This window comes from Coptis chinensis, chromosome 1, assembly GCF_015680905.1.
Source record: "Coptis chinensis isolate HL-2020 chromosome 1, ASM1568090v1, whole genome shotgun sequence".
Lineage (NCBI taxonomy): Eukaryota > Viridiplantae > Streptophyta > Magnoliopsida > Ranunculales > Ranunculaceae > Coptis > Coptis chinensis.
In genome coordinates, this window is record NC_141456.1 from 24,652,270 (window position 1) to 24,674,516 (window position 22,247).

Sequence of the window (22,247 nt, forward strand, 5' to 3'; positions counted from 1 at the left end):
TAAACCAACAGTGTCAATAAACTTACACCACAATCACTCAATAAATAAACATACATACCAAGATGAAGGTTTATAGGACATGAATAAACATCTGAATGGAAATATAAGTATTGCTTGTTCCAAACTTCAACACGCGACTTTAAAGAAAACGATCAACTTTGAAACTGAAGACTATGTAATGACATAAACTCTCAAATGAACATAAAATGGACAAGTTTTAAGCAAGTTTTACAAAGAGTCTAAAAGAATTGCGAAGTTTACTTGAACGTGTAAAAGGCGACAAGAAAAATGAATACGAAAATTAAAAAACTCTTGATCTCCTTCATGAATCTCTTTTATGGGATGATAGAGTTCCAAATAATCATTGACAAGTAGACAAAATGACAAAAGGAAATAAAAACGTGTATCGAGACCAAGAACAGTTAGTAAGTATATGGTTACTCACATGACGGCAAACCTTTACGTGCTTAAGTGAAGGAAAGCGAGGGTTTGGAATATAAGGCTTGGAGCATCTTTAATGGTGAGACCTGAAAAACACCAAATATTATTTAGAGCAAATAAACACCAAACATCTTCAGCCCAGACCTTTTGTCAATGCGTGGCCTAAGCTCCAGAGGGTGGTGAATCCAATCAACTAGGATAGTTAGGTTGCTGTTTGCTTATCTTTCACCATTGGCATCGACGTGATGAGTATTTGAATAATTAGAGAAAAACTGCCAATTATTCCAACATCAACACCTTTAATAATTTGATATCACTTATTTTCTTTTATTTCTATTTTTTTTTTTTTAAACTTTCTTTAGTTGTTGTTTCTTTGGATTATCAGTTGAGTCTCCTTTGAACTTGCAGTGGTACCTCTAGATGACCCAGAATGAAATATTTCGAGGAATGCAAAGTGGTGATGACGATGCTGTCTGGTTGATGCAGGTACAACATTAGTTACTGTTATTGTATTATATTACTTTTATTTTTACTATTATTATCATTATCGTTATCATTATTATAGTTACTTAGTAGTAGCAGTAACCACATCTCTTCTTACAAGTTTCGAAAATGGTTGATAAATATGAAGTCCTATCTTTATCACTTAAATTACAGTTGATTTGGGTCATAGTTTTGAAAAGTTGGCCTTTGTTGTGCGGGGATGGTTGTTTTCATATGATCCATTTTGGAGGCCAGCGCAGATGAAGGTGAGGTGTTTAGCAATATCTTTTTCATATTGCTCCTAAATACAGATTTTTTTTCCTCTTTTGTTTTCCTTTTATGCTGAATTTATCTGACACATCTAATTAGCATGTTATAATGTTCTTCTAGTGTTTTTATTGCATTTCTCCTGATTCTCTGTTGCTGAATATTGTGTTTTAGGCACTCTTGCATTCTGTTCCCATCGGGAACCTGGTTGTCTTTGATTTATTCGCTGAAGTGAAACCTTTGTGGATTACTTCCGAACAGTTTTATGGCGTTCCTTACATATGGTAAGGCCTAGCTCATTAGTCTTTTACACTGTAATGGCTTGGTGGCTTTAGTAAGTGAACTTATAGGATAACGGAGAAGGTAGTAATATACATACTTATTTACCATGGGCTTGAACTCAATCTGCTATGTGACATTCAGGTCAGTAGAATCTTCAAGCCCCATATAAAATTGACTAGCCTCTTGGTTTGTTGAGAAGCTGCCTTTAAACTGATTTTGATCAGTATTCTTCTTTTTGTTTTTGGTAAAAACTAAAATGGTAATGTGAAAAATATGAGGTTCAGTTCAATGGACCTTGAAACTTTTAATATCTGATGTTTCCCTTTTCTTCTGACCATTTTGTGGGTCTTCTTTTACAGGTGTATGCTGCACAACATTGATGGGAACATTGAAATGTATGGAATTTTAGATGCAATTGCAGCTGGCCCTGTTGAAGCTCATACAAGTGAAAACTCGACCATGGCAAGTTCATCTAGTTTCACTTGTTTTCATTAACATCTATCACTTCATGGAGATTTTCAAGATGTTAGAGCTTTAGACTTGCCGGTGTGATTTTTTAGATACCACAAGTTGTAATTCTACATTCTTATTTTCAGTATTTTGAGTTCAATTTAAGCATTTTTACAATACTGAAATGAGATTTAAATGATGGAAGATGACAGTCCAAGACCATTTTGCTGTATTTTAGGGAGCACTAGTGAGCTGGATAAGATGTTTAGCGGTTGCATAACAATGCCATAGCCCATATGAGCTTTTCAAAATATTGGCCTAACAATGCCCAAGGAAAACAGATCAGGTTATCCTGAGTTACCAACCGAAGGTTGCTACTTTATGTATGCCTCTTTGTGTAGATGCATTTATGTATATATGCACATATATGTAGAACTGCCCATATTGGTACTAGCCTCAGAGCAAAGTTGACATATGATTCAAGATTGAGTAAAAATAAGAAAAAGCATCACTATGAATATAGGTTGCTCAAAATTGAGCATGATTACCTGTATAAAAAGGTTTTCTGGTGAGTGGGCAAGGTAATTTGTGTATCTAAAAAATGGATCCTTTTTGGTGGGTCCAGTTATGTTGCAGTCTTGCAGTTATTGTTATATGTTTCTTCTCTTAATTTTTTGTTTCATTGCCCAAAGGTTGGTGTTGGAATGTCCATGGAGGGAATTGAGCAGAATCCTGTGGTATATGATCTTATGTCAGAAATGGCATTTCAACATAAAAAAATCGATGTAAAGGTAAATGTTGTGTTCCAGTTGCTTACCCAGGTTTGCATGTAGTGTTTGTCTTTTAGTCGTTTACTTTTATGGAAGTCCAAGAACTTATCTACGAAGCACGTATACTTCTTGAGATGCGAAATATCCATGTTCGAAATGTATCGGCAGGGATACGGCCCGATACACCTCAGACACATTTGGAATAGCAGATTCATATTTCAGATACCTTGGGGATACACTGGGTACACATTCAAATACACCCATGGCATGACATGACATGGAAGTATGATTTTTTATTTATTTTAAATATTTGTTTTTATTTTTTAAGTTATAAAAATAGTAAAATAAAACAGACACGATGTAAGGATTTTATTACTTGATCAAAACAAAACACCAGCAGCACATCTCCTTCTCATTCTTCTCCTGGAATATGTATGTTGCTACTTATTTTGCTCAATCTGTTAGAACTGGACATGCTCTGATTTAGATGATTAAAATTTCTATTTTGATTGAATTTGGTGGATAATGTTATTTTTCTGTATTTAAATATATTTCTATTTTTTTTTAAAATGTATCCAATACGTATCTGTATCCTACTTTTCTGAAAAATGTTGTATCCTCATATTTGTATTTGATCGTATCTGTGTCACCTGTCGGTGCCCGTGTTTCATAGGAACTTATTAATAGAAGTCTTTGGTTAAATTCCCGTTCATCCCCCTTTCGAGGAGACTCTCATTGGGACATTATGCCCTTCAACAATGCTGACGGCTTAGGAGGACTACTCGGTGTCACCTTGATGAAGTCTTAAAATATGGCAAGGTGGCACAAACATTTCCATCAGGAGCAATGACTGGATTGGAGCTTCTGTAGCCATGCCAATTGTAAGCAGGCGTGTATAATGCAATAGGTTGAAGTTACCATGTTTAAGGGGATTGTGGCTGGAGTTGGGACGAATTGCAGGCTAAACATTGAAGAGAGAGTTATTACCAGAGCAAAGATGACTCCTAGATGCATATCTTGAGTGAGGGTGTGCAGAAGAAGGGAGAGGCTGAAGGATAAGATGAGAGAGAGAGAAGAGACAGTAAGAAGAAGAACCCATGGAGTTTAGCAGAGAGCTGAAGAGTGAGTTGACATTTGTAGAGTGATCATTGTGATTTTGATGTCTTAACTGTTAGGCTCTTGGATATGTATTAATAGTGGTGTTACATCCTTCTTGTCAAAAATTAAGCACCACGAATTGTAGATCGTGCCCTCCAAGGATGCTTAGTGGACCATTTTCCTCTATACAATATAATTCTTTTGCCCCAAGGCTGCTGGAAAGGCACCAAAGGGGTGATGGTTGAGATGGGAGTTTAGTCCAGCATCGGTTAGGTTCCGTCCATGACCTGAAGTTCTTATGCTACATTGAATCTCTACTTTCATAGAGGCCTTTTGAGTAAAGTGTATTCTCACATATAGCTGGTGAAGTCGGGACAGTATAGGTAGTACTGTAGTAGAATGGAGCGGGTTGTCACATATTTTTCATTTTAGATAAAAGAGTGTCAATTCATGATCTATACATCTTTGATTGTTTTGATAGAACTGGTTATTCCTCTATAATTGTTTGTGTTACTCTGGGCCTAGCTTCTCCTTGGTACTGTCGTAGCCAGCTAAATAGCCAAGTTCACTTTTAAAAAGTTATTTATCTCTTTAACTTATTATTTTCTTTCATTGAGACATAAAGGTTAGATGTGTGTGTGGTGGATCGAGATTGGGTGGTGGTTGGTATGTGTTGGCATTTGAGAAGGATATTATTATCTTTAAGTGAATAATATACAAATTATCTTTTCAGATGTGGATTGATCTTTATCCAATGAGGCGTTATGGTAGTTCTGATTCATTAATACTAGATGCTTGGAGTATCTTATATCATTCCGTCTACAACTGCACTGATGGTGCATATGTAAGTCCTTATCTTGTCAAGTTTGCTCGTTTTATAAGCAATTTGTATAAAATTTCTTGATCATTCCTGTTGTATTAGGCATGCTATCTACTAAGGCAGTGTTTCGATCACAGAATCCAGTGATAATCTAATTAATTTTCACCGTCTTGTATCAAGTTTGTCATCCAACTATCAAAGTTCACGTCAAGATACATCGATGTGTTTGCCTTGTTCAAATGCAAACAATTAAGCACATCGTATCAGGACATGAGCTAAACTGTTAGTCTTTTTTTATCCGTACAGATTTAATATATTAATTAAACATGTCAAAAGATGTCAGAAGAGAAATCCTGAAGTCCTACAGCTTAAACGGTAGTAAAAAAAAACAAGAAAAGAGAAATACAAGAAGTAGATTGAAACATTTTTCAACGCATGATGTTTTCCCTTCTGAAAGCAATAAATCCAAAGTGTAATTCTCGGGTCTCTGCAAACATTAGTTACTAAATTTTTTATTCTTCCATAGATGTCGTTGTTCGTGCTATCTTTTTGAAAGGCTATATGTGTTTATCACAGATGTCTTTGGTACTTGAGGATCTATGCAATACAACTACGTCCACCTCACACTCAATCTAAATATGCTTAACTAACTTCATCTCATTTTTCTTTTGGGAAATTGATGCATATAATATGCAATGTCAGAAATAGAAATCACGAAATTGCATGGTGTAAGATCATCAGTACAATGGAAGTCGAGAATGTAGTCACCTACACCCGGTTTAGTATACAATATCATGGTTATGATTCTTTCTGGTAAGTTTTTGAACAGAACAAGAACATACTATTAGTATCATGGTTATGATTCTTTCTATTAAATTTTTGAACAGAACAAGAACAGAGATGTAATTGTTGCATTTCCAGATGCTTATCCATTCTCTATTTCACTAGAAGATATATCTTTTAATGGAAAGCATCAGATTTTAACGGAACAAGTATTACGCATATGTCATGTGAAGGAATTGACTGATTCTTATGATAAGCCACATCTATGGTATTTAACTTTTGATGTCATACATTCCCTGGGACTTCTGATTGCAGGTGGAAATGAAGTAGCAGAAAGTAACACTTACAGGTCAGCATTATCTCAGCTTTTGCCTTATTGCATTTTTCTATCTGCATTTGAAGCATCACTTTTATATACCTTTTTAAAAACTTTTAACTACTTTCCTTTTTCATGGCTTTTATTATTTCAACTAACGGTATATCTTCTTGCAATTCTATATGGATAAGAACATTTCCCCCATTCGACACCCATGGGGTTACATGCTTATCCTCCATTTTTATGATAGATTACTTTTCAGATATTACCCAAACGTTAATATTCTTTTAGTTCTCTACTTGTCAACCCCAATGTTGTATCTCTGCAACTAAAGATACTTTGCAGATGTTAAAATGTGGCTGAATAATGAATGCTTTATTTGTCACTTTGTTTTATTGTGATCCATATTGAGTGTTGTTATGTTAAGAAGCAATGCTGTGAATTAAGCTCACTGTTACAAGTGGATATATTGCTAGGTTCCCTGCATTATTGTAGGTATATGATAAATTATGCATTTGATAATCATAACTATTATTGATTTCCTCAGATATGACCTTGTTGATGTCACGCGACAAGCTTTGGCAAAATACGCAAACGAAGTGTTCTTAAAGGTCATAGAAAGATATCGATTAAGAGATGTCCATAGGGCTACTTTCTACACCAAACATTTTTTGGACCTTGTAACAGATATCAATACACTCTTAGCTTGCCATGAAGGATTTCTTCTAGGTCCGTGATTGGAGAGCTCAAAGCAACTTGCACAAACGCAAGAGCAGAAAAAACAGGTATTTACAAACTCATCTCTAACCTGAGCCTAAAACACCTACAGTATTGTGTAGTAGACTGTTGCTACTAACCATAGTGTAATCCTCCCGAGTGTGCCTGTTGGTCAAGTGCTCTCTGGTGCAATTGTGCTTAGACCATCTCCTTTGCATTTGGGATTATTAGAGGATTTTACATGTCGCAAGTTATATTGCTTTGATGTATAACATGAGATAATTGAGAAGAAGAAAAAGTCTAACCAGTTACCATGAGCTTTTTTTTCACCAAACATAATCCATCCTATCAAATTGTGATTTACAGCTAGGAAGTACGGATACCGATACGTGACACGGATACGACACGGATAAGCGGACACGGCATTTTTCAAAAATATAGGACACGGATACGTCATGGACACATTTGAATAATATATATATAAATATTATATAATTGATCATTTTTCACCAAATTCAAATTAAAATAGCAATTCTACTTCATAAAATGACCAATTCAAACACATTAAGCAGCAACTTACATGTATAATTTGGATTCACTTCATCTTTCTTCTCTTGCATCTCTTCTTAACTTGGATTTTATTTCACTTGTTTTTTTTCTGTTGAAGTTCCAAAAAAAATTCTTGTATGTGTGAGATTACTGTCCCCCGCGTATCCCCGCGTGTCGGAAATTAAAAAATTAATTATAAAATCGGATACTCCAAATTGCGTATCCGACATGTATCGGGGCGTATCCGTGTCGGACATGGATACTTCACCCTTAGGGACGTATCGGTGCTTCATAGATTTGCAGTACGAGTGGAACGCAAGAACTCAAATAACAATGTGGTTTGATAACACGGAAGAGGAAGCCAGTTTGCTTCGTGACTATGGTATGGATTAAGAGCCTTTTAGAGATATCCAGTTTTTCCTCTCATTGCTTTCATTTCTGAATATTGTGTTCTTCATTCGGTTTTAGGGAACAAATACTGGAGTGGACTCTTACGAGAGATTATTATGCACCCCGGGCAGCTATTTATTTCAAAGATTTATTGAAGAGTCTAGAAAATGGTGTTGGGTTCCAGTAAAATGGTGTTGGGTTCCAGTTGAAGGATTGGAGGAGGGAGTGGATCAAGCTCACCAATGACTGGCAGAACAATATAAACAGTTATCCAGTGAAAAGTACAGGTGGCGCACTCAGCACCTCCCGTTGGTTATATGAAAAATACATGAGGAATCCAGACATTCTTGATCACTAAAAGCAGATGTTTTTTGTTTGCACCTGGGCAGAATTTTTTTTTGTACAAGTCTGATCGCATCCTCAAAATTTGTGCACGCCATATAGCGCAAGTCTGATAGCTTCCAGTTCTACAATAACTTTTTCTTTACCCTTATATAATATATGGCCTCTTGATGACATGCCACCAACGCATTGCCCCACCGAAGAACATCGCGCCTGCACCACTTCTACCTGAATTATCTGTCCCATCTGCATAGATGGATATAGGGGTGTGTGGGCGGTTCTACCCTCTAAGATTAAAAAAACTTTACTACCACATATCTAATTGTTTAGAAAAAATTTCAAACTATAACGACTCGCACCCTCTAATTATTTTAGTAAATTTCCACCATCGCAACCTAAATTTTTTACAACTATAGTGAGAATATAATCAGCAAAAAAAATAGTATTAAAAAAAACTATAAAAAACATTCCAATAAACCAATGTTTTTTTTACTTCTCTTTTTGCCCTTACAAAATTATCATTTATCATTTAATTTGAGTTCAAAACAATTAAAGAGCTACAAATGTATCTTAAGATGTTTGATGGATTAATGAGACTAAAACAAATAGCAAAATGCCTAAATCCCAACCGGTCAGTTTGTATAATTCTAATCACTCATAACATACCAGTAAGCTCTTCCTCCTTTCCTTCACTCTCAATTCTTAAACAAGCGTCAGACTTCAACCCAAACAAAAAACAAATTCAGAAAGGACTTTGTGGCGAAGCTTGTTGCACAATTGTCCTAATTATTTGTAAAACTCGTTATCATTATCAATAAAATTTCTATTTAAAAAAAATAAAACAAAACAAATCAAGGTAATTTTATACTTTCAATGTTAATCTTTTATAGTTTTCTTCACATGATAGTAGGATTATATATACTTATAACAACAAAACAAGGTAATTTTTACTTTCAATGTTAATCTTTTATAGTTTTCTCCACATGATAGATGATAGTAGGGTTATATAGACTTATAATATTATAGAAAGTTAACAATTTGTTGAATTGTTGTAGATTTGCATGTGGACTAGATTATGTAGATATATATAAACATAGTAGTATTAATTAATAGCTTAAGTGCTTAAGTAGTTAACTTCATCAGTCCATATTAAATTCTTAGTAATCAACGCATTATAGTTTTGTAAATTGAAATAAATGCATAATTTTGTTGATCTTTATTGGGTAGACCTTCTAACAAAAAATAAATAAATAAAATAAATTGCATATTTTTTTTTTCGGTGGTAGGGTGGGGTGTGCACATAATCTCGCACCCCTTGGCTTAGAATCCTAGCTCCGTCCCTACCCATCTACTAGGACTATGGTACGCCCAAGTAGTAATGCTTTTGTAGTCTCTGCATTGATCTCAATCCTTGTAAGTTTATAACTAGATTTAGAAGAGACGTTAAAGGAACCAACCCCTTTGGGTTTAAAGGAAACACGTTGGTTTGGGGGAGCACCAAGAAAAGGCTTCAATGATGATAATACATGAGACATCCTGGTGTCACTGAAGTATTACACGAAGATGTATACCTTAAGTATTGAGTGGCACGTACAGTTTTTTCTTTAACGTACCCTAAATAAAAACCTCAAGTATTGATTGAGCACGTACAATTCTTTCTTTCTTCTTTCTTCAGAAAACGTAACACTAAACAAGAAAGTAACCCTAAAAAATAAAGTTTAACGATCAGACTTGCATGTCAAGGGATGGGGGTGATTAAGGGGCTTATAAATAGTTTATTTTCTATTTAGAAAGTCCCTTATCACTGACTAAGTATTGAGTGCACATACAATTTTTTCTTTAACGTACCCTAAATAAAAACCTCAAGTATCGATCGAGCACGTACAATTCTTTCTTTCAGAAACATAACCCTAAAAAAGAAAGTTAAACGATCAGACTTGCATGTTAAGGGATGGGGGTGATTAAGGGACGTATAAATAGTTTATTTTCTATTTAAAACTAGTTTTTGAACCCGTCCTACAAACGGGTTGCGTTTTATAATATTGTTTTCATAAAAGGTTATTTTTAATTATTTTATTAATAAATCATCATTAACATAATCTTCTTTGATTTTTTTTCCCTACAATGTTATTTAACTAAAATAAAAAGAAAACAATGCTTGTATACAACACATGATTCATTAGTGGTAGAATACTTTAGTTTGAACACAATTAATTCCATTAGTGATTTTTATTCATTAGTGGTAGACTACTTTAGTTTGAACACAATTAATTCCATTAGTGAGTTTTGTTCCATGATCAGAATGAGCTTGTTGTCATGAAGAAATGTGCATGAAAGGTATATATGTTTAATTAAATATGTTTAGACACTTGTTAGCGTGTTTAGCCTATGAAATGCATTGTTTTTTATTTTATTTATTTATACTATTTATTCTATTCTATGTGTTATCTAATAGCAATTTTTTTCATTATGGCTTTGCCAATATTATTATTTTTATTTACTTTCTATTATATATTTTGTAACGATAATTAAAAATACAGTTTATTTAATATTTTTTTTGGTAAAATTTAAAAAATACTTATAGTTGGGCCTGTTACATTGATAGGTAACGATCCAAAGGCCCCAAAGTCCACTTGAAAAAATAATATATGTACATTGATTGTTAATGGTTCAATAGGCCAAAGTCCAATTGAATTAATAATCTATGTATTGATTTTTGAAGTATAATCCATTGCTTGGGTTTCCGGTTTTAAAATTATTATTGTTTTTTAAACCTGTACAATTAATGTGGTTGGGTTTTTTTTTTTTTTTTTTTTTTCAAATCTATTATTTCTGGGCCTGTTAATTTTTAGGCTTTTAATTTTGTTTGATGTGCTTAATGCAAAAGCCCATTTGTTTGTATAATGAACACGTGGTAAGATTTGATTTATTCCACCGAAAGATAACACATGTAAACTTACACTTTATTCTTAAAACAAATTCACTGATAATACCTTCATCTGCGCTGTCCATCGTTGATTGTACTACAAATTTCCTTGTTTGCTTTATACAGAGTTGGTTTTTTTTTTTTTTTTTTAATGAATAATTGATTTGAGTGTGCTTTATTTATTTTTTTTTTGTAATACTTGAAAAAATTGATCGTTTAACAGATGACACTTTTGCTAAAGGTATCTTCTTTAGTTGATTTTGAAATTGTATTTTTACTATATATAATTATTGCACTGAGCTGTATGGTAGACTTAAATTAATTTATTCGAATACTTTCACGTTGGTTCCTAATTGGTGGGGATTTTAACTTTATTCACCTTAGTGTATTTTATGTAATAGGTGGATTTTTTCTGTCTCAATGGTTGATTTCTGTCTCAATGGGGTTCAATGTGAATATGTGATTAGTTAGTTAGTTAGTTAGATCTCTAATTTCTGAAACCTTACGTCCTTAATACAATAGGGACGCTCAAAACAAACATTCCCCAATGTATATGTATCATATGAAACCATAGCTCCACAAAATGAGAAAACATAAAAACAATCATTAGATTATAGTTGCCTTGCTGCCGTTGAGCATTATTGACGAAGTAAATTAAGAAAATTGCTTATCCTAAGAAGTCAAACAACTCACCAATCATTACAGTTGAAACCAAGCTCTAGTTAAGTATTCCTCAGTATAAAAATGAAAATTTAGTTTGACCATAGTATTTAAGTTTCACGAACTGGTGCCATTTTATGTAATCAAATTAAATGAGCATGTAGATAAGAGTTATACAATCAAATTGGAAAATCCAAAGAACCATGATAAAACTTTATTGTAGCTCTATATTATATTAAAACAAAATCTTACTGTTCTCACTGATGTTCAAGAACATAGTTTCAATGAAAAGAGCAACAATACCGCTCTTTTTATTAAAAACATTAAAGGTTCTTTCACGTCGAATGAGTTTAAGCTTCCTATGATATTTGAGCGTGCTCCAGTCCTCCTTGTATAAGATCCCATAGGATTTCATGATTTGTAAGAATATTAATATTGCTTTAAATAAATTTTCATCGGTTCATCAACTATTCTCGCTAGTGGTAAAACCCTTAAAAAAATGCAAAATGTGTCATTAATATTAGATTCAACCATTTCCTAAACCCTTAATAAGAGACATGACAAACACTACAACTCATAACCTCAAATGAGAGAAGTAGTGACTTAAGGCATCCAGAACCCTCTTATCACCACACCAATTACTTAAAACAAATAAGTGCTAAATATATCAAGATTAATAGTGCCCAAAAAATTAGTTTCAAATGATATAATAATGTGACTTCTTCAGGTAGCTCACCTAGATGATCAGTTTATCGAAGCCAAGGGAGAATAGCACTTTGACTATACTGACTCGATACTAAAATCAATACCCTTTTACACTTAATTGGATAAGGATTGCAGCAGTGATCCCAAATCAATTCATCTAAGAAACACATATATAGACTATTATAGTAGTATTACCTCCCCACCCCCCCCGTGTTTATGTAGCACCAATGGCTATAGAGGCATGCCCAAAATCTCCTTGGAAAAGTAGATTTTATTAAGAGTCCAATCCTATTAATTATGCTCCACCATGGTAATTGTGTTGTTCTTTAGCTCTTCTTGTAACTAAGAACTGAAAATAGTGTGGCTCATGTTGCTTCTTAGGGATATTCTGGAGAAGGATTGATCTTGTGTAAATTGTGGATGATCAATATGAATATTTATAGATTCATGATAACCACAACTTGAAAAATAACCTTTTAAGATGGGAAGTCAAGTCCATGCAAAATATAATCGAAGATAACCACCTATATTTTTCAGCCCTAATAGGATCAGCTCCCTCGAAGGTAAACAAATGGAGTGTTTCTATCCTTGGGGTCAATACTTGTTGTAAAGGAATAATATAATACATAAATCTTATTTCAGATTTTCTTTTTTTATATTAAACCGAATTGTCTATTGACTACTAATGCTATTATCGTACTATACAAAATTTCTAACATGTTTATAAAAATGGAATTTCAATTCAAATTTTAATTCGTCCATGCCTATTATGTGAGCTACTTGATTTTCAATTCATAGTTTAGTTCTTCCATGCCTATTATGTGAACTAGTGGCATTTAAATTCTCATATTATAAAATTGGAAATCATTGTTTGAAAAGATATATATACAAACTTACTTGTGTTAGCAAAGGTGCAACCCATCGAGGCATTTTCCTAGAACTTCGTACTATCTTTCCGACAATTTGATAATTGCAGTTTGACACATTTGTGATAGATCTAAGGGTCTTTTTGTAGTACGTCACACTATATTAGTGCGTTTTTAAGTTTAGTCACACGAAGTTCAAAATTTTGATTTTAGTCACACTCTTCAATAGGTCTGTGCATTGTCTTTCTTGCTTTTTGGGCATTTAGCGTCAGAGTGACCAAATATCTTGCAGCTTGTGCACATTTCCGAAATCCATTCATAATCAAGTCCGATATCAGCAATGTCTCCTTCACCAAACTTAACATAAATGTGGGAAGGAAATTCGAACTTTGTGTCCACCATAACACAAATTCTTACATAAGAGATTCTAGTTCTCCTTGCTGTAGCATCATCCATACATATTGGCTCCCCTATGATGCTAGACACAAAATCAATGCCATTTTTTGTCCATAGATGTTTTGGGAGATCCACTCTAACCCAAATAGGAAGGGCTTCGATCCCATTGCGATACTTCTCTACTGCTGGAGACCATGGCCTTACTACAAATATTCTATCCGCAAGAAACAGGGGTCCATGGTCTATAACTAGCTGTTTGTCCTCTTCATTAACAAATTTGAAGTAAAACAAGTTTTTATCAGCTATCATATCAAACCCTCCTTTTAACTTCCATTGCTTTTGAACTGCATCCTTAACAAAGGGGTAAGATAATTTCTTTTCCACAAAGAAACCAACAACATATTCATTCCACAATTCTATACCTTCGTTTGCAATATCTGATGGAACTTCCGCAATACCATTTGAAAAGGAATGATAGACCTTTGTGAGATTTGGTTGAAGTTTGGAGTTCTTACTCTTTGTGAAAAGTGAGCTCCATGTTTGTGCTTCTGTATTTCTAGGGTTTTGTTGCAAAGAAACATGTCGATCTGTCGCTACCGTGGCTGTCTCCGGTGTTGGTGATGGGCCCGAGCTCCCGTCTGGTTTCTTTGTCTTTTCCATCATCGGTCAACGGCAGCCCTTGCCGGGAAACATGAGTCAAGAATTGCCAAAAGAGGCAAAACTTCCCTCCAAACTCTGTTTCGAACTAAAAATAGTTAATTTTTTTTGGAAAAGACCTAAATACCCCTGCGCTCTCTAGTAGTCTAATTAAGCAACACCAAGCCCAACTCCAAATCCAATTCCAATTCCAATTCCAGCCCATTGGGCTTTTAATTTCTTCACATCTCGAACCAAAACAATTTCGCCCCGTCAATCTTCAATTTCGTCAAGTCTTTCGATATATTTGTACTCACACAGTGTGTGAAACGAAGCAAGATTTGTAGGATGGCATTTGTTTCCTCTAACACTGGAAACACCAGAAGAGGAACAACAACAAATTGGGCTACATCTCTATTACCAACAACAACAAATTCCAGTAGTCCCAGACTCACCAAACTATCTCGTAACAAATCTCGTTCTAGCCGTAGGATCACTTTTCTCAATTTCATCATAAAAAATTTCTTCACAATTGGCCTATCAGTCTCATTCCTCTTCTTCATCCTCATCGTTTTTCGATACGGTATTCCAAACCCACTCTCAAATCATACTAAACATAATAATAATAAAGTTTACAAGCCTAGAAAGCCCGTAAATCGAAGTACTAATAATGGCGCTGTTGTGGATATTACTACTAAGGAACTTTATGATAAGATTGAGTTTAAGGATATAGATGGTGGGGCATGGAAACAAGGTTGGGAAGTTGGGTACAGTGGGAATGAATGGGATGGGGAGAAGTTAAAAGTGTTTGTTGTACCTCATTCTCATAATGATCCTGGGTGGAAGTTGACTGTTGATGAGTATTATGAACGTCAGTCGAGGCGGATTTTAGATACTATTGTTGAAAGCCTTTCTAAAGTGAGTATCACCTTCATTTTGTTTGTTTTAGTACTTGTAATATATATATGTATGTTTTTTTTAGGATGTTCGTCGCAAGTTTATATGGGAGGAGATGTCGTATCTGGAGAAATGGTGGAGAGATGCGTCGGACAGTAATAAGGAATCATTTATCAGTTTGGTTAAGAATGGACAGCTAGAGATTGTTGGAGGTGGTTGGGTGATGAATGATGAGGTAAGGATATATTTGTGTATAAGTGTATTTGCAGTTCTTAGTATGTATAGGGATCTTGTTGGATACCTAGTATGCAGACTTTGAAATATTTAGGTAAACAGAAATACGACAGAGGATGTTAAAATATGCTTTAACCATTACAGAGTATAGTGTGATGCATACAGCTATTTGTTGTCCAATTAAGTAGCAATACGTAAGTTCGTTGACTTATTCCTTGTTTAGCGACTCTGTCATTTGATGATAAGAAAACTAATTGTAGTCTAACACAGCTTTTATTAATGCCATAAATGATTATCCAATCGTAATGTAGTTGTCAAAGGCTTTGATTCAAATATAGCAAATATTCTAAATAACTACTTGATGTAGAAAAGGTTAGAAGACTAATGCTATTATTCTGAACCCCTTGCCGCCCCCTGAACAAGAGTAGGGCAATGCTATTAATTGTAATTTCTTGTTTCTGGAACGAAAGCAATAGTAGCGGTGCATTATTCTTGAGCCCCCTCCAGGCCTCCATTCATGCCTGCTCTAAGCCTTATTTAGCTATGTTATTACTAAGCAATGAGAATTTTTTATGGTTTTTAGTAGTTTTCAGATATTGCATCTGTGGTATTCAATATGTTCAGAGAGTATTATGCATTAAGGAAGCACATAATGATATAATGCCTTTGGGATATGTAGTTCTTTTCATGGAATTGTGTTTATAAAGAATGCTCCATTGATCTTTTCCCTTTTCTGCAGGCTAATTCGCATTATTTTGCCATATTAGAGCAGGTATTCTTCAATAGCTTTATTTGTGTTATGGCCTCTTTTTCAGTATTTATCTACTTAACAATGTATCTGGACGAAATAACCTTATTGTGGATTTTAGTCATTCAATATATATATATTTTATTTTAACTGCTTTGTGGGCACTTAGTTAAAGAACACATTTCAAAGTGGAGGTTGACTGTGCTATTCTTCAACCGGTTGCATATGGCGTTAATTATACAATTTTGACATTATCACTACATTATCTACAAGGAAAGGAAACATAGAACTTTTTATCAGCATACTACTAACATTTCACTGTGGAGATAAATAGATAATAGCTTGAGAAGATCTGGAATAATTTGTTATGCTCTACAATATCTTGGCTAAAGCATCTCACTTGCGTATATGATCTCATTACTGTTTTTTTTTTCCCAAAGTAAGCTAGGGTTACCCTCACCTGTATTAGAATTAAACTCTGTTGTACAGTTTTCCAGAAGCATCTTCCTCCACTATTACATGTAAATTACAATCAAGTGGAGGACTAAAAAAACAATTAAAATTGCAATCTCTCTGACATAGCCCCGCTAGATAATCTGCTGCCCTATTACATTCCCTGAATACATGAGTAAAGGAAACATCATCAAATGACTGCACAAGGAAATGAATGGCCTTAACCAAGTCCTCACAATACCAAGGAGGCTTTTCAAGCTTGTTGATTGCTTGAATAGCTCTCAACGAGTCAGACTCCACTTGCACTTGCTTGAGTTGAAGTCTTGAGCAAAGAGAAAGCCCAATTTCAATGACCTTTATTTCCTGGTAAATAACTGATCCCAACCCACCACTGCCAGTAAAACCGGCTATCACATTCCCAAATTCATCTCTAACGACACCTCCATATCCATCTCCTTTGGATCCAATTGTCCCATCTGCATTCAGTTTTGCCTTGCCTGGTTCGGGACAACTCCAATTGCACTGCTTGTGAACTGGAGGTATAAGTTGCACTTGTACACCAATGGCTTCAAGTAGTTGTCTAGTATCAGCTTCATCTGTCAGCTTTGGGAGTATACGATGCATATATCGTTTCAGTTCTCTACATAACTTGGAAAAAACCACTGCCACTGGTCTATTGGAATTTTGGAAGCGTCTAGCATTGCGTTCTCTCCAAATGGCGTCAGCTCCCGCACACACATACACTTCGTACAGCTCAGAAATTGGTCTAAAGCGGCTACATATCCTAATAATCGAAGACCATTCTCTATTTGTGTTTCTAGAGTCAGTAGTGATGCCCAGCAGCTGCTTGATGCCTGTCCACAATTCTTTGGAGTACTCACACTAAAAGAATAAATGCTTTGAGAATTCCCGACTCTGATTACAAAGGCAGCAAGATGAATGAGAAAAAATTTTCTTTTGTATTAATCTGGCCTGGGTAGACAAACTATTAGAGAAATGTTGCCAGCACGTGAATGAGTGTTTAGGAATAACCCATTTTCCCCAAACCAAACTGTTCCATTTCACCTTCGGTCTCACTGATCGCAGTGCCATGTATGCACTATTTGAAGTAAACTGTCTAGATTGGTGTGGCAGCCATATCACTCTATCATTCTCTAGATTTCTATTAATGCAGACCTCGAGAATTTGCTTCTTCAGCTGAGGGTTCTGGATGTTATGTACAATATTAGACCATTCGCCATTATGTATGATGTGACTGACCTTGGTATCGAGAGGGAATTGTCATTCTGCTACAGCCACAGGGTTTTCTATTAGAGGGGTAGTACCACACCATTAGTCATGCTAGAGTAGAGTGTGCTCTCCATTTGCTATGCTATATTGGATAAGTTTTCTAGCATCAGCTCTTGCTTGAAGCACATTTCTCCATGTCCGTGAACAGTCCCTTCCTTGGAACTTGCATAGTCCAAAAGAACTTGCCCTTTAGGTGTTGTTTCCAAGTCCATTGTACCCACACACTATCATCCTTCGATACAATCTTGTGAACTAATCCACAATATGCACCTCTATTCCAACAGTCAAGATTCATAATACCAAGACCTCCTTCATCTTTAAGCTTACTGATGGTACTAAAGCTGGCTTGATGAATAGTTCTTTTCATTGCAGCACCACTCCATAGAAACTTCATGCATATTTTCTCCACACTCTCTAAGCAAGCTTTGGGAAGAATAAAAGTTCTGGACCAATAAGTGTGGAAAGACATGAGCACTGAATGAATAAGCTGAAGCCTTCCTGCATGTGACAAAAGCCTTGATTTCCAGTTAGTAATTCTGGCTGTGACCTTTTCTATGAGAGGTTGGCATTCCCTAATACCCAATCTAGCCAAGATGAGGGGTAGGCCTAGATATCTCACAGGGGGTTTAACGAGCTGCACGCCAAGAATATGTGCTAAAGCAGTACTATCTTGATGATTCAGAGCACCTGTAAGAATAGAAATTTTGTGAGTGTTAAACTGAAGACCAGTAGCAAGCCCAAACTCGAGTAACCCATTGTTCAGGCCTGATATAGAATCAATGTCACCCCTGCAGATATCAAGACATCATCAGCAAAGGCAAGGTACGACAGATGGCTTTTTCTGCATTTGGAATGGTACTTGATCTTTTTGGAGTTCAGGCTTTCCTTCAGAATGCAAGACAGAATCTCCATCACAAGGACAAAAAGATACGGAGACATAGGATCTCATTAATGTTATTAATTAGGGAAGTCAATAATTTGTCTTGCTAGGATTGCTCTGTCCTCTAACGTCTCAATTATGAGTTTTCCTCTCCCCCTTTATCAACAACCTGCATGTTCCTCAATATCTAGACTTAAAAACATGTCCTGCAGATTGTAGATTGAAGCTATTTAATGTTTTAAAAGAATAGTGGTCTTCGTTCCAACATTTTATTAATAAAGTATGTATCCAACTATCTGTGCTTTGTAGTCTTCCTATCATATAATTAGCATTGTGTTTGGAAGTTTAAAGTTTGTGCATATGTTCTCATACTGATCTTTATGGGCTTTTTGTACCAGATGACAGAGGGTAATATGTGGTTAAATGAAACAGTTGGGGTTGTTCCCAAAAATGCTTGGGCGATAGACCCATTTGGTTATTCAGCAACCATGGCATATCTTCTTCGACGCATGGGTTTTGAGAACATGCTTATACAGAGGACTCACTATGAACTGAAGAAGGATTTGGCCAGGCATAAAAATTTGGAGTACATATGGCGGCAGAGCTGGGATATTGAGGAAAGTACAGACATCTTTGTCCACATGATGCCCTTCTACTCATATGATATCCCGCATACATGCGGTCCCGAGCCTGCTATTTGTTGTCAATTTGACTTTGCTCGAATGCGTGGTTCTGGGTATGAGCTCTGCCCTTGGGGACAGCATCCAGTTGAAATCAATCAGGACAATGTGCAGGAGCGAGCATCAAAACTGTTAGACCAGTACAGGAAAAAGTCAACTCTATACAGAACAAACACCCTTCTAGTTCCTTTAGGGGATGATTTTCGTTATGTCAGCATCGATGAAGCAGAAGCTCAGTTTCGAAATTATCAATTGCTATTTGACTATATCAATTCTAATCCCAATCTGAATGCTGAAGCTAAATTTGGTACTCTTGAGGACTATTTCCTAACCCTTCGTGAGGAGGCGGATAGAATAAATTACACACTTCCTGGTGAGGTAGGTTCAGGCGAGGTTGGAGGATTTCCTTCCTTATCAGGTGACTTCTTTACATATGCTGATCGGCAACAGGATTATTGGAGTGGTTACTATGTTTCTAGGCCCTTCTTTAAAGCAGTTGATCGTGTATTGGAGCAGACACTGCGTGGATCAGAAATAATGATTTCATTATTGCTAGGATACTGCCAAAAAGTAACATGTGAGAAGTTCCCTACTAGTTTTACCTATAAGTTGACTGCTGCGAGAAGAAATCTGGCCCTCTTTCAGCATCATGATGGGGTAACTGGTACTGCTAAGGATCACGTGGTTAAGGATTATGGCATTCGGATGCACACTTCTTTACAGGATCTACAGATATTTATGTCCAAGGCTGTTGAAGTGCTAGTGGGCTATCACCATGAGAAATCGGAGAAAGATCCATCCCTGTTTGATCCCGAGCAGGTGAGGTCAAAGTATGATGTTCAACCGGTGCATAGAACAATTAACACTCCAGAAGGGAGTGGTTATGCAGTTGTTTTCTTTAATCCTCTGGAGCAAACTAGAGATGAAGTAGTGATGGTCATAGTTAACAGGCCAGACATGATTGTGCTTGATTCAAATTGGTCATGTGTAAAAAGCCAAGTTTCTCCTGAATTGCAGCATGACAGGGGCAGGACTTTTACTGGAAAGCATCGTCTGTATTGGAAGGCTTCTGTTCCTGCAATGGGGTTGCAAACCTATTACATTGCAAATGGATTTCTTCGTTGTGAAAAAGCTAAACCAGCGACGTTGAGGATATATTCAGAGATTAACCCATTAAATTGCCCTGCTCCATATGCTTGCTCAAAACTTGAAGGAGACATGGCAGAAATCAAGAACCAACATCAGTCACTTTCTTTTGATCTAAAGCTGGGTTTGTTGCACAAAATACACCACAAAGATGGGACTGTGACTGTTGTGGAAGAAGAGATGGCTATGTACTCTAGTTCAGAAAGTGGGGCCTACCTATTCAAACCAAATGGAGAGGCTCAGCCTATTGTTCAGCCTCGTGGGGAGGTGGTTATATTAGAAGGCCCTTTGGTGCAAGAGTTTTATTCTTATCCAAAGACAACCTGGGACAATGCCCCCATCTCTCATAGCACCCGTATTTATAATGGAGAAAACAGTGTACAGGAGTTTGTCATTGAGAAGGAGTACCACGTTGAGCTTCTTGGTCATGACTTCAACGACAGGGAATTGATAGTCAGATACAAGACGGATCTTGACAACAGAAGGGTGTTCTACACTGACTTAAATGGCTTCCAGACAAGCCGGAGAGAAACCTACGATAAGATCCCTCTTCAGGGAAATTACTATCCAATGCCCTCCCTTGCCTTCTTACAGAGTTCAAACGGTCAGCGGTTTTCTGTCCATTCTCGGCAGTCATTGGGTGTGGCAAGTCTGAAAAATGGTTTCCTGGAGATTATGTTGGATCGTCGTTTGATCAGAGATGATGGGCGTGGTCTTGGACAAGGGGTACTGGATAATCGTCCGATGAACATAGTTTTCCACATCCTGAAAGAATCCAACATTTCATCTGCTTTGAATCCTGTTTCTACCTCATTGCCTCTGAACCCTTCTCTCCTCTCTCATCGTGTAGGCGCCCATTTGAACTATCCACTTCATGCATTTATTTCCAAGAATCCCCAGGAAACATCTGTGCAACCACCTCTGAGATTTTTAGCTCCTTTAACAGCTTCCTTGCCATGTGACTTGCACATTGTCAATTTCAAGGTCCCTCGCCTTGTGAAATATTCTCAGCAATCCCCCGAAGATTCGAGGTTTGTTTTAATTTTTCAGAGGCGACAGTGGGATTCTTCATACTGTCGGAAAGCACAGACTGGTTGCTCACGCATAGCTGATGAGTCCGTGAACTTGTTCTCTATGTTTAGGAATCTTTCAGTCGTAAATGCAAGAGTAACTTCCTTAAATCTCTTGCGTGATGACACAGAGAGTCTTGGGTATATTGATCAATTTGGAGATGTTGCACAAGAGGGACAAGTGATCATATCTCCAATGGAAATACAAGCGTACAAATTAGAGTTGAGACTTCACCAATGAATGTAAGTCCTGCACTACCTGGTTTTGGATGCACAGAATGGCAAATTTTGAGTTCTTTTAGTTGGGTCTTCTCAGCATGATTTCCTGGATTGATGGCACTTTTCAGCTTTAGCAAGGCGGTGGTGTCTACAATGTTGTTGTATCTAAAATTAAGAGCAAACTCTAATAACCAGCACTGATGTCTGACAAAGTTAAATCTGCAGCAAGCAACCGGCCATTTTGTAGAGGTATTGAGTTAGTGTCTAAAGATTGCCCTATACGTTTTGTAGAATGATTATTATGATCTACTCATATGATTTCCGTAGCCCTTGTCTTAATCTTTTCCAGGGCTGCTCAACTAGATACTGGGTCAGCTTCTTTTTTTTTTCCTTAAAATTCACGTGTTTTATCAGGATTTATGCATATAGACTGGCATTGGGAAATTGTACGTGTAAAACAAATAATCAGTTTTCAATGATGAAATGTGCTTTGATTTGTTTCTCCGATGTTTCTATATTTCAGTTATTGTATATAATTGTACTGTGCTTCATAGATGCTTTTGTTACGCGTGGAATGGAATAATAGTTCCAAATCAGTCGTGATGTTCACGTGCTTTTTCCATGTTCTTGCATGTATGAACTAATTGACGTTGGGAGACTGTACTACACGTAATCAGCTTTCAATATTGAAATGTGTTTTTCCTTGTTTCTCTGATTATCAATAACTTCCTTG

General features: G+C 36.1%; 2 protein-coding genes across 11 annotated transcripts; both read left to right on the plus strand.

Moving 5' to 3' along the window:
• The first annotated feature begins 277 nt into the window (after positions 1 to 277).
• LOC147523094 (alpha-N-acetylglucosaminidase-like) lies at positions 278 to 7,884 on the plus strand. Of its 10 annotated transcripts, none has more exons than XR_015215590.1 (10): positions 458 to 520; positions 850 to 927; positions 1,099 to 1,190; positions 1,366 to 1,475; positions 1,833 to 1,935; positions 2,616 to 2,714; positions 4,525 to 4,635; positions 5,710 to 5,743; positions 6,258 to 7,358; positions 7,445 to 7,884. XR_015215590.1 is itself a non-coding variant. In XM_086596854.1 (7 exons), exons 1-6 carry the CDS (start codon positions 862 to 864, stop codon positions 5,722 to 5,724), a joined length of 504 nt encoding a protein of 167 aa, XP_086452980.1. In that variant the 5' UTR covers positions 311 to 861; the 3' UTR covers positions 5,725 to 5,743; positions 6,258 to 7,474. The 10 variants fall into 10 exon arrangements, 1 of the variants encoding a protein (XP_086452980.1); XR_015215589.1 differs by having other exon boundaries at positions 474 to 647; XR_015215580.1 differs by lacking the exon at positions 1,099 to 1,190 and having other exon boundaries at positions 310 to 647.
• Positions 7,885 to 14,190: 6,306 nt separating this feature from the next.
• GMII (golgi alpha-mannosidase II) lies at positions 14,191 to 22,016 on the plus strand. Its single transcript, XM_086596884.1, has 4 exons — positions 14,191 to 14,815; positions 14,880 to 15,029; positions 15,768 to 15,800; positions 18,798 to 22,016. The coding sequence occupies exons 1-4, from the start codon at positions 14,246 to 14,248 to the stop codon at positions 21,534 to 21,536; spliced, it is 3,492 nt and encodes a 1,163-aa protein (XP_086453010.1). The 5' UTR covers positions 14,191 to 14,245; the 3' UTR covers positions 21,537 to 22,016.
• Positions 22,017 to 22,247: the final 231 nt, after the last annotated feature.

What these genes read in the sequence shown, in the direction of transcription:
- LOC147523094 (XM_086596854.1), top strand. Translation starts at nt 862, where the DNA reads ATGACCCAGAATGAAATATTTCGAGGAATGCAAAGTGGTGATGACGAT. An exon ending in CAAGTGAAAACTCGACCATG is followed by an intron (nt 1,936 to 2,615) that starts GCAAGTTCATCT and finishes CATTGCCCAAAG; the next exon opens with GTTGGTGTTGGAATGTCCAT. An exon ending in ATAAAAAAATCGATGTAAAG is followed by an intron (nt 2,715 to 4,524) that starts GTAAATGTTGTG and finishes TTATCTTTTCAG; the next exon opens with ATGTGGATTGATCTTTATCC.
- GMII (XM_086596884.1), top strand. Translation starts at nt 14,246, where the DNA reads ATGGCATTTGTTTCCTCTAACACTGGAAACACCAGAAGAGGAACAACA. An exon ending in TTGTTGAAAGCCTTTCTAAA is followed by an intron (nt 14,816 to 14,879) that starts GTGAGTATCACC and finishes TGTTTTTTTTAG; the next exon opens with GATGTTCGTCGCAAGTTTAT. An exon ending in GTTGGGTGATGAATGATGAG is followed by an intron (nt 15,030 to 15,767) that starts GTAAGGATATAT and finishes CCTTTTCTGCAG; the next exon opens with GCTAATTCGCATTATTTTGC.